The sequence below is a fragment of the Piliocolobus tephrosceles genome, chromosome 1 (assembly GCF_002776525.5).
Source record: "Piliocolobus tephrosceles isolate RC106 chromosome 1, ASM277652v3, whole genome shotgun sequence".
Lineage (NCBI taxonomy): Eukaryota > Metazoa > Chordata > Mammalia > Primates > Cercopithecidae > Piliocolobus > Piliocolobus tephrosceles.
In genome coordinates, this window is record NC_045434.1 from 128,675,281 (window position 1) to 128,687,832 (window position 12,552).

The 12,552-nt window shown below is 43.4% G+C and overlaps 1 protein-coding gene across 2 annotated transcripts in view; it reads left to right on the forward strand.

Annotated features, from left to right (window-relative positions):
- Window positions 1-921: 921 nt before the first annotated feature.
- DIPK1A (divergent protein kinase domain 1A) overlaps window positions 922-12,552 on the forward strand; it is a 128,824-nt gene continuing 117,193 nt past the window's right edge. For both annotated transcript variants that reach the window (XM_023230975.3, XM_023230976.2), the window contains exon 1: window positions 922-1,202. In XM_023230975.3, coding sequence (XP_023086743.1) covers window positions 1,149-1,202 — 54 coding nt within the window. In that variant the 5' untranslated portion in view covers window positions 922-1,148. The remainder of the gene's footprint in view (window positions 1,203-12,552) is intronic.

Sequence of the window (12,552 nt, forward strand, 5' to 3'; positions counted from 1 at the left end):
CTAATGGGCCATCTAAACTTTGTTAGCATCACGTTTAAAGGTGGTAGGTGGGGTAAAAAGCAGCAAAAAAAAGCTTCTTCCATTACAAGTCACTTGGATCAACAGCTGTTCTCCCACTAGGGTGGCTCTTTTTTCCCTTATTTGGAACTCATTGTCAAAAGAAAGACACCACACCCTGCGTTATGTAGCCTTAACCGAGTAGCAGGCCACGTCCCAGGCTCCCTGCCTTCAGGACTGTATTTAATTCGGTGTTTTTGTTTTTGTTTTCTATTGAAATCAGTGTTCCTGGGTGGGGGCAGGAAAACTCTGAAGCTGTCTTAAAAACAATATAAACAAAAAAAGTCGGAATTTTTTAAAAGTACATTTTTTAAAAAAGTTGTAGGCCATTCGAGGCTAATTGAAGCGTGGTAGCGGGGCACCGAGTTCAGCAGCGGGGCGCCTTGTCCGCGTTCGACGCTGAGCCCAGTCCTGGGGGGATGCCCCGGTCTGCGTCTCCAGCTGCGGCAGACGCCCCCTTCCCTCGACCGCCACCAAGAGCGAGGGAGGACGAGCCAGCCCCCAGGGAAGGAGCCCTAAGCTTCCCCTGAATTTCGAAACAACCCGTCCAGACACGTACTGACTCCAGAAGCAGAGTCCATGGGGAGCGTCGGTGCTGCCAGCGCGGGTGGCGGGACGCGCAGCGAAGCGCAGCGCTGGGAGCCGGAAGCCGCAGCCGACTGCGAAGCCAGCGCAGCCCGGGGGTCGCCGCATCAGTCCGCGAGGCGCACGCCCCAATCCGCACAGAGCGTGCGACACCCCCGCTCCCGCGGCGCCCCCTCCCGCCTCCGCGCGCCTCCCCTTTAAGCTCCAGGCGCAGTCGATTTGTGTCGGCGGAGACGAGGTGCGACTCCCCTTTATGGCGGAGTCGGCAGCAGCCTCTCTGACAGCCGCGGCGGCCGGGCAAACAGAGCAGGAGGCCGGGCCTCGGGTCGCTAGCCGCCCTCACTGCAGCTGGGCCGAGAGGAGCGCGGCGCGCGCCGCGGCGGGGGTGGAGGAGTGGGCGGGCCCGGCCGGGCTGGGGGCGGGGAGGCAGGGGGAGGCGGGGAGCCCGGCCGCCAGCGCTCGGGTCCGCCTCTGACTGCAGCGCGGCGGGGCGATGTGTGATTACCATGGCGAGGAGTCTCTGTCCGGGGGCCTGGCTAAGGAAACCCTATTACCTCCAGGTAGGCCGGCGGCCGCCCAGCCACCCGCTGCGGGAGCACCCGGCCGTGCGCCCTGCCGCGCCGCGCGGGACTCACCCCCGCTCCCTTCCTCCCTCCCTGGGTCTGCGTCCGCCCGAACCCCGCTGCCCCCTGCCGTCAGGCACCTGGCGGCGCGCCCTCTCCAGCCCCCTCGGCTGCGCTTCCGACGCCCCCCACCGCGGCCCTCGCGCCTCTCGCGCCGCGGCCAGCCAGGCTCCAGGGCCCGGGTCGTCCCGCCCGGGTTCGCCCTCTCACCCTGAGAGCCCCGAGACGTGACCTGGGTACGACTCGCGCTCCGGGCGCTGCCCGCAGCCCTGCGCCCCTCCAGGCGGAGCTCGACGGGCCGCCTTCTCCCTGCTGTTTTCGGGGCTTTCCCCCCTCCCCCGTGGGCCCCCGCAGGTCGGCTGCTCTTGACTCCGTGTCTTGGGTCTTAAGTCGGTGGTAGGAAAGGTGGTGTAGCATTCCTCCGTATCTTAGAAAATTATGACAATTTGTCTCACCAGTGTTTCACCAGATACCAAAAAGCAGCGTGTGCCTCGTGCCAAGCCCCTTGGTTGGGTCTTTCCATCACACCCAAGATTTAAATGGGAGGTGGAGATCGATAAGCCTGAACCAGGCGGATGGGTGTTTGCTTTTTAAAGGAAAGGGGCTAGTGGCTGGTCTGCGGATCCAAAATACCCCAGCAGTGCAAACGTGATTCTCAGTCATGTCGTGTGTACTGTTCGCGTGTTAATTTTTCATGATTTCCCGTTCCACCCTCTGTTCCGCTGCCAGTCTGTGCCTTGGAACCCTACTACTGCCTAAGTGTACTGTTTGGTCACCAGGGGGACCTAGTAGACACCGCGAGTAGCTGAGCGCAAATCCATCACTCCGATGGAAAAACAACTACAAATCAATGCCTTGCGTGGGTCAGCAGTGTTAGCCAGCGCTGCATTCAGAGGACAGTATTCCTTTACCGCTTGCATTAAAAGGCCTAAAAATATTGGTAGATGATTTGGGTCAGCTGGTGCTTTTATAAATTATGAAAAAAGTTGAGAAGATAACCATCATGGGGCAAGTAAATCTTACATTTTTGTTTGAAAATTGTATTAAGTCATTACCCTGAAATGAGTGATGTACTGCAAATTGGAAGAATGATTTGACAACCCATGATATTAAGCGTGTATGAATAAAACTGAGTCTTTGTAGCAAGCACCACCAATAGTAATTGTGCCCTTGAGTAACACTCTCAGAACCCCGTCTAGAATTCAACCCAGGTCAGGTACCTCTTTGTAGTCTTTCATGTGAGTCCAAAAAAAAAAAAAAAAAAAAAAACTCTTACCGGCCAGGCGCAGTGGCTCACGCCTGTAATCCCGGCACTTGGGAGGCCAAGGCGGGCTGATTCCTTGAGCTTAGGAGTTTGAGACCAACCTGGGCAACATTGTGAAACCCCGTCTCTACTAAAAATACAAAAAAAAAAAAAAAAAAAAGGAAAGAAAAAGAAAGAAAAAAAAGTTGGGTGGGTTGGAGGGGGCCTGTGGTACCAGCTACTCCGGGAGGCTGAAGTGGGAGTATGACTGGAGCCCCGGGGCGGAGATTGCAGTGAGCAGAGATGACGCCACTGCACTCCAGCCTGGGCAACAGAGTGAGACCGTGCCTCTTAAAAACAAACAAACAACAACAACAAAAAAAAAAACACAAAAAACAACAACAGGCTGGGCGCAGTGGCTCATGCCTGTAATCCCCACACTTTGGGAGGCCGAGGCGTGGCAGATCATGAGGTCAGGAGATCAAAGCCATCCTGACTAACATGGTGAAACCCCGTCTCTACTAAAAATACAAAAAATTAGCCGGGCGTGGTGGCGGGCGCTTGTAGTCCCAGCTACTAGGTAGGCTGAGGCAGGATAATGGCGTGAACCCGGGAGATGGAGCTTGTGGTGAGCCGAGATTGGGTCACTGCACTCCAGCCTGGGCGACAGAACGAGACTCTGTCTCAAAAACAACAACAACAACAAAAAGTGTTTTACTATGGATATTTTTATACATTCAGAAAACAGAAAAGAATAATGAACTGTCATATGCCTATCAGCCACCCTCATCAGTATTTTATTTCATTTCACCTTGCCCAAAACCCTCTTCCAACCATTATTTAGTTAGTTAGTTAGTTAGTTAGTTAGTTAGTTAGTTAGAGACAGGTCTTCTGTTTCCCAGGCTGGAGTGCAGTGGTGCCATCTGGGCTCATTGCAGCCTCGACTTTCCAGGCTCAGGTAATCCTTTCGCCTCAGCCTCCTGAGAAGCTGGAACTACAGGCACACACCACCATGCCCATCTAATTTTTGTACTTTTTGTAGACACGGGGTTTCATCGTGTTGCCCAGGCTAGTCTCGACGAACTCCTGGGCTCAAGCAGTCCTCCTGCCTTGACCTCCCAAAGTGATGGGATTACAGGCATGAGCCACTATGCCTGGCTGAACCAAAGTATTTTAAAGTAAACCTCAGGCATCACATCATTTCATCTAAGTACCTCAGTATGCATTTCTAATAGATAAGGATATTTTTAGATGTAATCATAATACCATTATCATGCCTAACAAAGGTAATAACAATTTATTTTTTCCCACCCCCTTCTAGATATGCATGAATCTGAGATTACTGACTAAATCTGATTTGCCATGGAGTGGGTTTACTGTGATTTCAATGGGTCTCTCTGCAAAAAGCAAAACAAAAAACCCTCTTATCAGCTCATTTATGCCAGAAATTCTTCTTATGAGGGAAACTAGTTTCATTTCATGTTTTGGAAGAATGTCTTAGAATACAGATGTCTGGTTTAAGTAACTTTTCCTATGAATGAATGTATTATTTTAATTTAGAGTGAGGGTATAACTATTCAGCAGGTATGAGAGATCCTGTTCTGTTTGGGGGTGGGGAAGGGTAAGAGGACAGGAAGAAGTTGGATTCATTTCACAGATAGAGGAAAGAGATGGAGGGCCAGGAAGAGGAGAGAAAGGTTGCAGAGACCAGCTTTGTATACTGGCAGTTTTGCTGTTTATCTTTAACTGGATAGGGTCAAAGACCAGTTATGTCCTGAGGTGTTCAGGCCTTAGGAGCTGTAAGTTCCCTTTTTTCTGCAGTGTATAGGAGAAGACTTCCAATCAGTCAGCTTACTTGTAAAGGAACTTCATTCTCAGTATTTTTATTAATCCAGTGGCACTTCATAACGCTTTTGGAAAACTGTAGCATTATGCAATTAATGATATATTTTCAGCCATAATAGACATTCATGAGCTAATGCAGGTACCTTATCACTGTTTATAGCTTTGCTTATATAGCAAAGGAGAGTCTACTGCCTGTGAAGAAAAGAACTTGTGTGGTGTATGTGTACAACAGAATATTATTCAGCAATAAAGTGAAATGAAGTTCTCATACACACTGTAACATGGATGAACCTTAAAAACATTAAATATATGAAACCAGTCACAAAAGATCACATATTATTTCATTCATATGAGATGTCCAGAATGGGCAAATCTATAAAGACAAAAAAATAGATTAATGGTTGCCTGGGAGGAAAAGGGGAGTAACTACTGATGAATACGAGGTGTTCTTGAGGGGGACAGAAATGTTCTAAAATTGATAGTGGTGATGGTTGCCGAAGTCTGTGAATATACTAAAACGTACTGAACTTTATACTTTAAATGAATAAATTGTAGGATATGTGAATTATTAGTATATCTCCATAAAACTGTTAAAAAAGGAAAATAAATGAACCGAGTTTATCTCATGAAAGTGGTCCTTCTTTTCTCTGCCTTTTGCTGCAGATTCCACCAAGCCCAGCTTTTTGGTGTAGGGAGCACTTCCTCCAGGGGAGCCGGGCAGGCACACTGTTGGTCTGTGCAGCCTCTCTGTGGGCTAGGAGGACTTGTGACCTGCCTGGAAGAGCCAACAGACATTTACCTGAGCAACAAGTTTCTCATGGCAAGGCATCTTGCCCAGAGCAAGCAAGCTAATTTACAGTTCCATGTTTTCTAGAGATTTTGTTGAAACATTACTTGGGACATAACACTTCCTGGACTGGCTAAATGATGCAGCACATTGAACAGAGTAGAATCCTGCCTCTGAGATCAGAAACTGTGGGTGTATTAACTGTTTAAACCATTTTTAGAAGTATTTTTCTTCCATGTGCCATTATAGTGCATACTACTTGTGGCCTGCTTGGGTGTGATAACCCAGAATGACACCTGCATTTGTCTGTTTTTAGCAGTGTGTTTTCTACAAACTAGGATCTACTTTGTTTAGGGTTTACTCATAGTCTGAATGAAGCTGATAATACAGCAACCCTGTAATTTGTTGGTTTTGGTTTAAAATACTTTCTTCCTTCTCATTACTGTTAAGTCCTGAAAGAATGAAAGTTAAGACAATTCAGCATAATTCTCTGTACTTAGATTATACACATTTTCCATTCCAATCATTCTGCCTATGTGTTCTGTTGCATATGAAAAGTTGGTACAGTTCTAATGGAAATTTGAAGTCCCATATACTTGGGTCCTTTGAAGGTTTTCAAGCCCTTTTGCTTGTAAAGGGCTTAAAGTTTTTGAAGTATCCTCTTGAAAATGACTGCCCTAGCAATTTCAGTATGTGTTCAGTAGGGTTGTCATGAGTGAATAGGTAGTAGGCATGTTCTAACTAGGGTGTTGGCACTTGTTTAACATTTCTGATACCTGGCACTTTGGCTCATATTAGTACAATTTTTCAAACATGACTTCTGTGGATGGTTTGGTTCCTTATGAGTTAATGTGGATATTTTGTGAGATTTAGTGCCAGACAGGGTTACTGATACAGATTAACTGGTAATAGTAGTAATGTCACCAAATACTGTAGTAAGATTAATATGGCTTTTTGCCCATTTTCAGTCTCCGGGATTATTTTAAATCTAAGGATAATTAGAGCCTATGGTTGTCCCCTATCCTCCAAAGACAATAGAGGGAGAAGGTCTGTAGTTTGTATAGTTCTCATTGACTTTATTAGACCTGCTGTTCAGAGATTAGCTTTTGCCTTTGCCTGAAACTTAATCTCCAGAACTATGATTAGCTTTCTGAGGCTGGTATGTGTACAGAGAGCCATTTGATATTACCATTAGTTGCTTTTGAACCTTTGTTAGAAGCTCAAAGAAATGGTGAATTCTCAGGGAGATTGCATCCTTACCACATTTCTTTCAGACTGGACCATACAGTAAAAGTGTTTCTTCATTGTGGTCTTCTCAGTGCCTCAGATTTTTTTTTAAGTTAAAGACTTTAAATGTTTTAGAACCATTTTAAGTTCACAGCAAAATTGAGAGGAATGCAGAGAGATTTCCCATATACTCGTCATCCTGACACATGAATAGCCTCCCTCCTTTTCTTCCTTTTTCCCCCTTTTCTTCTTTTCTTTTCTCTTCTTGATACAGGATCTCCCTCTGTCACCCAGGCTGGAGTGCAGTCTGGGGGACAGTCATGGCTCACTGCAGCCTCTACCTCCCATACTCAAGTGACCCTACTGCCTCAGCCTCCTGAGTAGCTACAGGCACATCCCACCAAGTCCAGATAATTTAATTTTTTTTTTTTTAAGAGACAGTGGTCCCACTACATTGCCCAGGCTGGTCTTGAATTCTTGGGCTCAAGTGATCCTCCTGCCTTGGCCTCCCAAAGTGCTGGAATTATAGGAATTAACCGTTGTGCCTGCCCCCGTCCCCTATTTTCTTTCTTTTTTTTTTTTATTGAGACAGAATCTTGCTCTGTCACCCAGGCTGGAGTGCAGTGGCATGATCTCAGCTTACTGCAAGCTCTGCCTGCCAGGTTTCACATCATTCTCCTGCCTCAGCCTCCCAAATAGCTGGGACTACAGGCGCCCGCCACCACGCCCAGCTAATTTTTTGTGGTTTTAGTAGAGATGGGGTTTCACCATGTTAGCCAGGATGGTCTCGATCTCCTGACCTCATGATCTGCCTGCCTTGGCCTCCCAAAGTGCTGGGATTACAGGTGTGAGCCACCACACCCAGCCCCCTCCCCTATTTTTAACATTCCCCACATAATGGTACATGTTTTACAGTTGATAAACTTACACTGACATCACCCAAAGTCCGTGGGTTTACATTAGGGTTTATTCTTTGAGTTGTACATTCAATGGGTTTGGATAAATGTATAATGACATGTATCCATCATTATAGTATAGAGTGTAGTTCCACTGCCTTAAAAATCTGTGTTTTGCTTATTCATCCTTCTGTCTCCACTGAGCCCCCAACAGCCACTGGTCTTTATTGTCTCCATAGTTTTGCCTTTTTGTAAAATGTCATCTAGTTGGAATCATGTAGTATTAGGTAGCCTTTTCAAATAGGCTTCTTTCACTTAGTAATGTGCGTTTACGTCTCCTCCATGGCTTTTCATGGCTTAATAGCTCATTTCTTTTTAATGCTGAATAATATTTCATTGTCTGGATGTACCACAGTTTATCCATTCACTTACCAAAGGGCATCTTAGTTGCTTCCAATATTTGGTAATTATGAATAAGGCTGTTACATAAACATCTGTGTGCAGGTTTTTTTGTGGAGTGCCCCAGTTTTTCATCTTGATGGATTATAGTATTGTGTTCTCCATACAAGTGTTTTTTTGTTTTTTGTTTTTTTTAGCAGTTAGGTACATTTTAATGTTTTTATTTTTAAAAGTTGTTTCTAAAAGCAATACTATATCAATCTGTGAAATACCATCATTTTACATTGTCTGATTGAAGAGGTAAGGTGTTGTCAGCTGGGCACGGAGGCTCACGCTTATAATCCCAGCACTTTTAGAGGCTAAGGCAGGTGGATCACTTGAGGTCAGGAGTTTGAGACCAGTCCAGCCAATGTGACGAAACCCTGCCTCTACTAAAAATACAAAAATTAGCTGGATATGATGGCATGTGCCTGTAGTCCCAGCTACTTGGGAGGCTGAGGTGGGAGAGCTTGAACCCGGGAGTTGGAGGTTGCAGTGAGCCAAGATCACACCACTGCACTCCAGCCTGGGTGACAGAAGTCTCAAAAAAAAAGAAAAAAAAAAAAGAAAGAAAAGGTAAAGTGTTAATATTTTTAACATATCCATTTCTTTTCTTTCTTTTTTTTTTTTTTTTTTTCTTTTTTGTGAGACAGGATCTTGCTCTGTTGCCCATGCTGGTCTCAAACTCCTGGGTTCAGGAGTTTGAGACCTTGGACTTTCAAAGTGCTAGGATTATATGTATGAGCTACTATGCCTGGCCATATCCAATTCTAGATGTTCAAATAATTTGCAAATAATTTTCCTTTAAAACCTTTTAATCTATGAAGTATGTGAGTTTAGAAAACCAGGGCAATGTGCATGTTTTAATAACCCAAAATATTAGTAAATGAATTTATCTTTGAAAATAAGTAGTTCCTTTTTTGTTGTTGACTGGGTATTTAATGAAATTAAATAGTTATCTTTCTTAGGTGTGATCATGGAATGGTGGTTTTTTTCTGTTTCATTTTTTGTTTTTTTAAATTATGGTCAAAAGCACATACAATTTGCTGTCTTAATGATTTTTAAGTGTATAGTACAGTAGTATTAACTATTTTATGCACTTCGTGCAGCAACAAAGATCTGTGCAGCAGATCTCTAGAACTTCTTCATCCTGCAAAGTCGAAACTCTACCCATTGAACGACTCCTCATTTCCTCCTGCCCCTGGCCCTTGGTGACCACATTCTGCTTTCTGTTTCCATTAGACTGCTTTATACTTCATAAAAGTGGAATCACACAGCATTTGTCTTTTTGTGACTGCCTTATTTCACTTAACATGATGCCATCCATGTAGAGTATGACAGGGTTTCCTTCTTTTTTAAAGGTGAATAGTATTCCATTGTATGTATATTCCACATTTCCTTTATCCCTTCATCAGTCGATGAACATTTAGGTTGCTTCTACCTGCTGGCTATTGTGAATTGTACTACAATGAACATGGGAGTGCAAATATCTCTTTGAGATCTTGCTTTCAATTTTTCTGTATATCCAGAAGTGGGATTGTTGGATCACCTGGTAATTCTATTTTTAATTTTTTTAGGAACCTTCATACTGTTTTCGAAAGTGGCTTTACCCTTTTACGTTCCCACCAACAATGCCCAAGGGTTTCAATTTTTCCACATCCCTGTCAGCAGTTATTTTCTATTTTTTTTTAAGAGTGACCATTCTCACGGGTGTGAGTTGATACCTCATTGTAGTTTTTATTCACTTTCCTGATGATTAGTGGTGTTGAACATCTTTTCATATGCTTATTGGCCATTTGTGTATCTTCTTTGGAGAAAGTTCCTTCTTGATTTGTTGTTTCAGATTGATATTTATTCAACAGGGTTATGTGTTATTGTGAACAGAGTTCGCCTTTCTTAAGTACAGGGTAAACATGTTTGAAGATATTCTCCCAAGAGAGATTTTTAATGTATTAACAAGCTTCTGAATTAGTACATCCATTTCAGATGTAGCATGGTATCAGAGTCATAGACTATTAGATCTTAGAGCTAATGCCACAAGTTTTACTCCCTATCCCCCATTGCTTAAAAATTGGGACTCCTTATTTATTTTAAATTTAAAATGTTGCTCAGGCTGCCATCCTATGTACCCTTCTTTGGATCCTGTATTTTTTTTAAAAAAGCCATAAAGGATGTTTTTTTAGATTATAGGGAAATTTGAAAATGGACTATATATTGGGTAGTAGTATTGTATCAATGTTAAATTGTGCTGTATGAGATAGTGTTCTGGTTTTTAGAAAATAGAAGCTGTAGTGTTTTTTTCAGGCAAGGTCTTAATCTGTTGCCCAGGCTGGAGTGCAGTGGCGTAATCATGGTTCACTGCAACCTAGCCTTCTGGGCTCAAGTGATCTCCCACCTCAGCCTCCCAAATAGCTGGGACCACAGGCATGTGCCACCACACCTGGCTAGTTTTTGTATTTTTTGTAGAGACCAGGTTTCACCATGTTGCCCAGGCTGATCTCGAACTCCTGAGCTTAAGCAATCGGACCACCTTGGCCTCCTAAAGTCCTGGCATTACAGGCGTGAGCCACCACACCCAGCCAAAACTAAAGCCTTTAGGGTAAAAAGTATCATAATGTCTGTAACGTAGTTACAGTAATAGTTCAGGAAATATTTCAGTATAGTTCAGGAATAAATAAATAATTCAGGAAAAAATGTTTGTATACACATATGCAGAAAGCAGGGTTTCTTAATCTCAGCATTAATGATATTTTGGGCTGGATAATTATGTGGGACTTTGTGTTGCAGGATGTTGAGCAGCATCTGTGGGCTCTACCCGTTAGATGTCAGTAGCATTCCCCCAGTAGTGACTATCAGATATGTCTCCAGACATTTCTGTTTGTTTTTTTTTTTAAACTGGCCATTCTCACGGGTGTGAGTTGGTATTTCATTGTAGTTTTAATTTCATATTCCTGATGATAAGTTGTCCTCTGGGGGGCAAAATCATCTACAGTTTAGAAAGCCTGATACAGAGAAGGAGAAGGTGGGGAGCGGGAGAGTATTTATGTACATTTAAGAAGGGTGAAAAGGCAAATAAATTAGAACAATGTTAGCAGTTGATAAATATAGGTAGGTAGAGGGTATAAGAGTATTCATTGTATTAGTCTTCGAAATTTTCTGTAGGTTTAAACATCTTCAAAATATGTTTGGGAAAAAGAAATTAGACTGGATTTTATAGTAATTGAGTGTGACTGGAAATTATGAACTCTGTTCAAAGTTACATCTCTTAATAGAAAAATGAGATTTGACACAGTATTTGAAGTCAGTGATTAAAGAAAGAATATTAGTTTTGCAGTGCTCCTGTAACAAATTACCACAAATTTAATAGCCTAAAACAACGCCCATTTGTTTGTACCCTGATCTCACAGTTTTGTTAACTTAGAAGTCAGGGCATAGTGTGACTCAGCTGTTTCTCTGCTCCAAGTTTCACAAGGTTGAAATCAGTGTCACCAGGGCTGAGTTTCTTTCTAGAGTTTTAGGAATGATTCGGCTTCCAGATTCTTTCCAGTTGTCAGAATTCAGTTACATGTGGTTGCAGGACTGAGTCTCCATTTTCTTGCTGGCTGCTGGCTTGGGATTGTTCTCAGCCTCTAGAGGCCACCTGCATTTCATGGTTCGTGGTTCCCTTTCTCCATCTTCAAAGCCAGCAACTATGGGTGGAGTCCTTTGTTTCACATCTCTCTGCCTCCCTCTTCTGCCTCATCTCACTAACTCCTCTGCCTTCCTTTTCTACTTTTAAGAGCTTGTATGATTACGTTGGATCCACTCAGATAATCCAGGATAATCTCTATTTTAAAGTCATCTGATTAGTAACCTTAGTTCCTCTTGCAAAGTCCCTCCTTCACAACAGTACTTGGATTAGTATTTGAAATAACCAGAGGGTGAAAATGTTGGTGGATATCTATAGAATCTGCCTCCACAGGAAGATATAATTGAATTCTAATAGTAAAAAAAGTAAATATTTCTGAAAATATTTTGTGCCTTTTCTATTAAGTTTAAAGGTGGTACCAATGAAGAGAATTTTATAAGAGAGCTATGATTGTATTAATCCTTCTGGCAATAACTATGAAAGGAGTTTTGGATATTTATTAAAGGAAGGAAAATGAAAATAGCTGCTAACAATTACATTTGGAAATACTTGTTTTTACCGTAAACACTATTCTTTTTTGTTTATTTGTTTGAGACAGGGTCTTCCTCTGTTTCCTAGACTGGAGTGCAGTGGCTCACTGCAGCGTCGTCCCAGGCTCAAGCAAGCTATCCTCCCGCCTCCCAAATAACTTTTGAATGCATCATCTCATCTTCATTCTTCTGCTGTTACTGTAATTCACATCCTCCTTTTGTCTAATTAGGCCCATTGTAACAGCCCAGTCTACCCCTTTCAGATCTATCCTCCACATTGCTTCCAAAGTAATTTGTTCAGGTCTCCCTTCCTGCTGGTGAAATCTCTCAGTGGCTTCCCATTGCCTTTAGGAGACTATGCAGAGTTCTGAGCGCCACTCTTCATTTCTTGCCCCTTCCTATATTGTTGTTCCATTCCTGCCACTACCACCTCGTGCACCATTTGCTCTATCAATACTGAAAAACTTCCAGTTTCCCAGACAACATGCTCTCTCTCGTGTGTCAACGTGTCTACCCCACCTTTCCTCTTTGCCTTAGAATGTCCTTTCCCCGTTTGTTCTCCATACCCATTCATCTGGTTTATTGTCTTTTTTTTTTTACTTGTCCTTTAAGTCTCAACTCGAAGAGGAAGTGACCTTTCAGCAATCCCTCCTTAATACTCCACAGTATTACTGTACCTCTTCTGTGACCCAA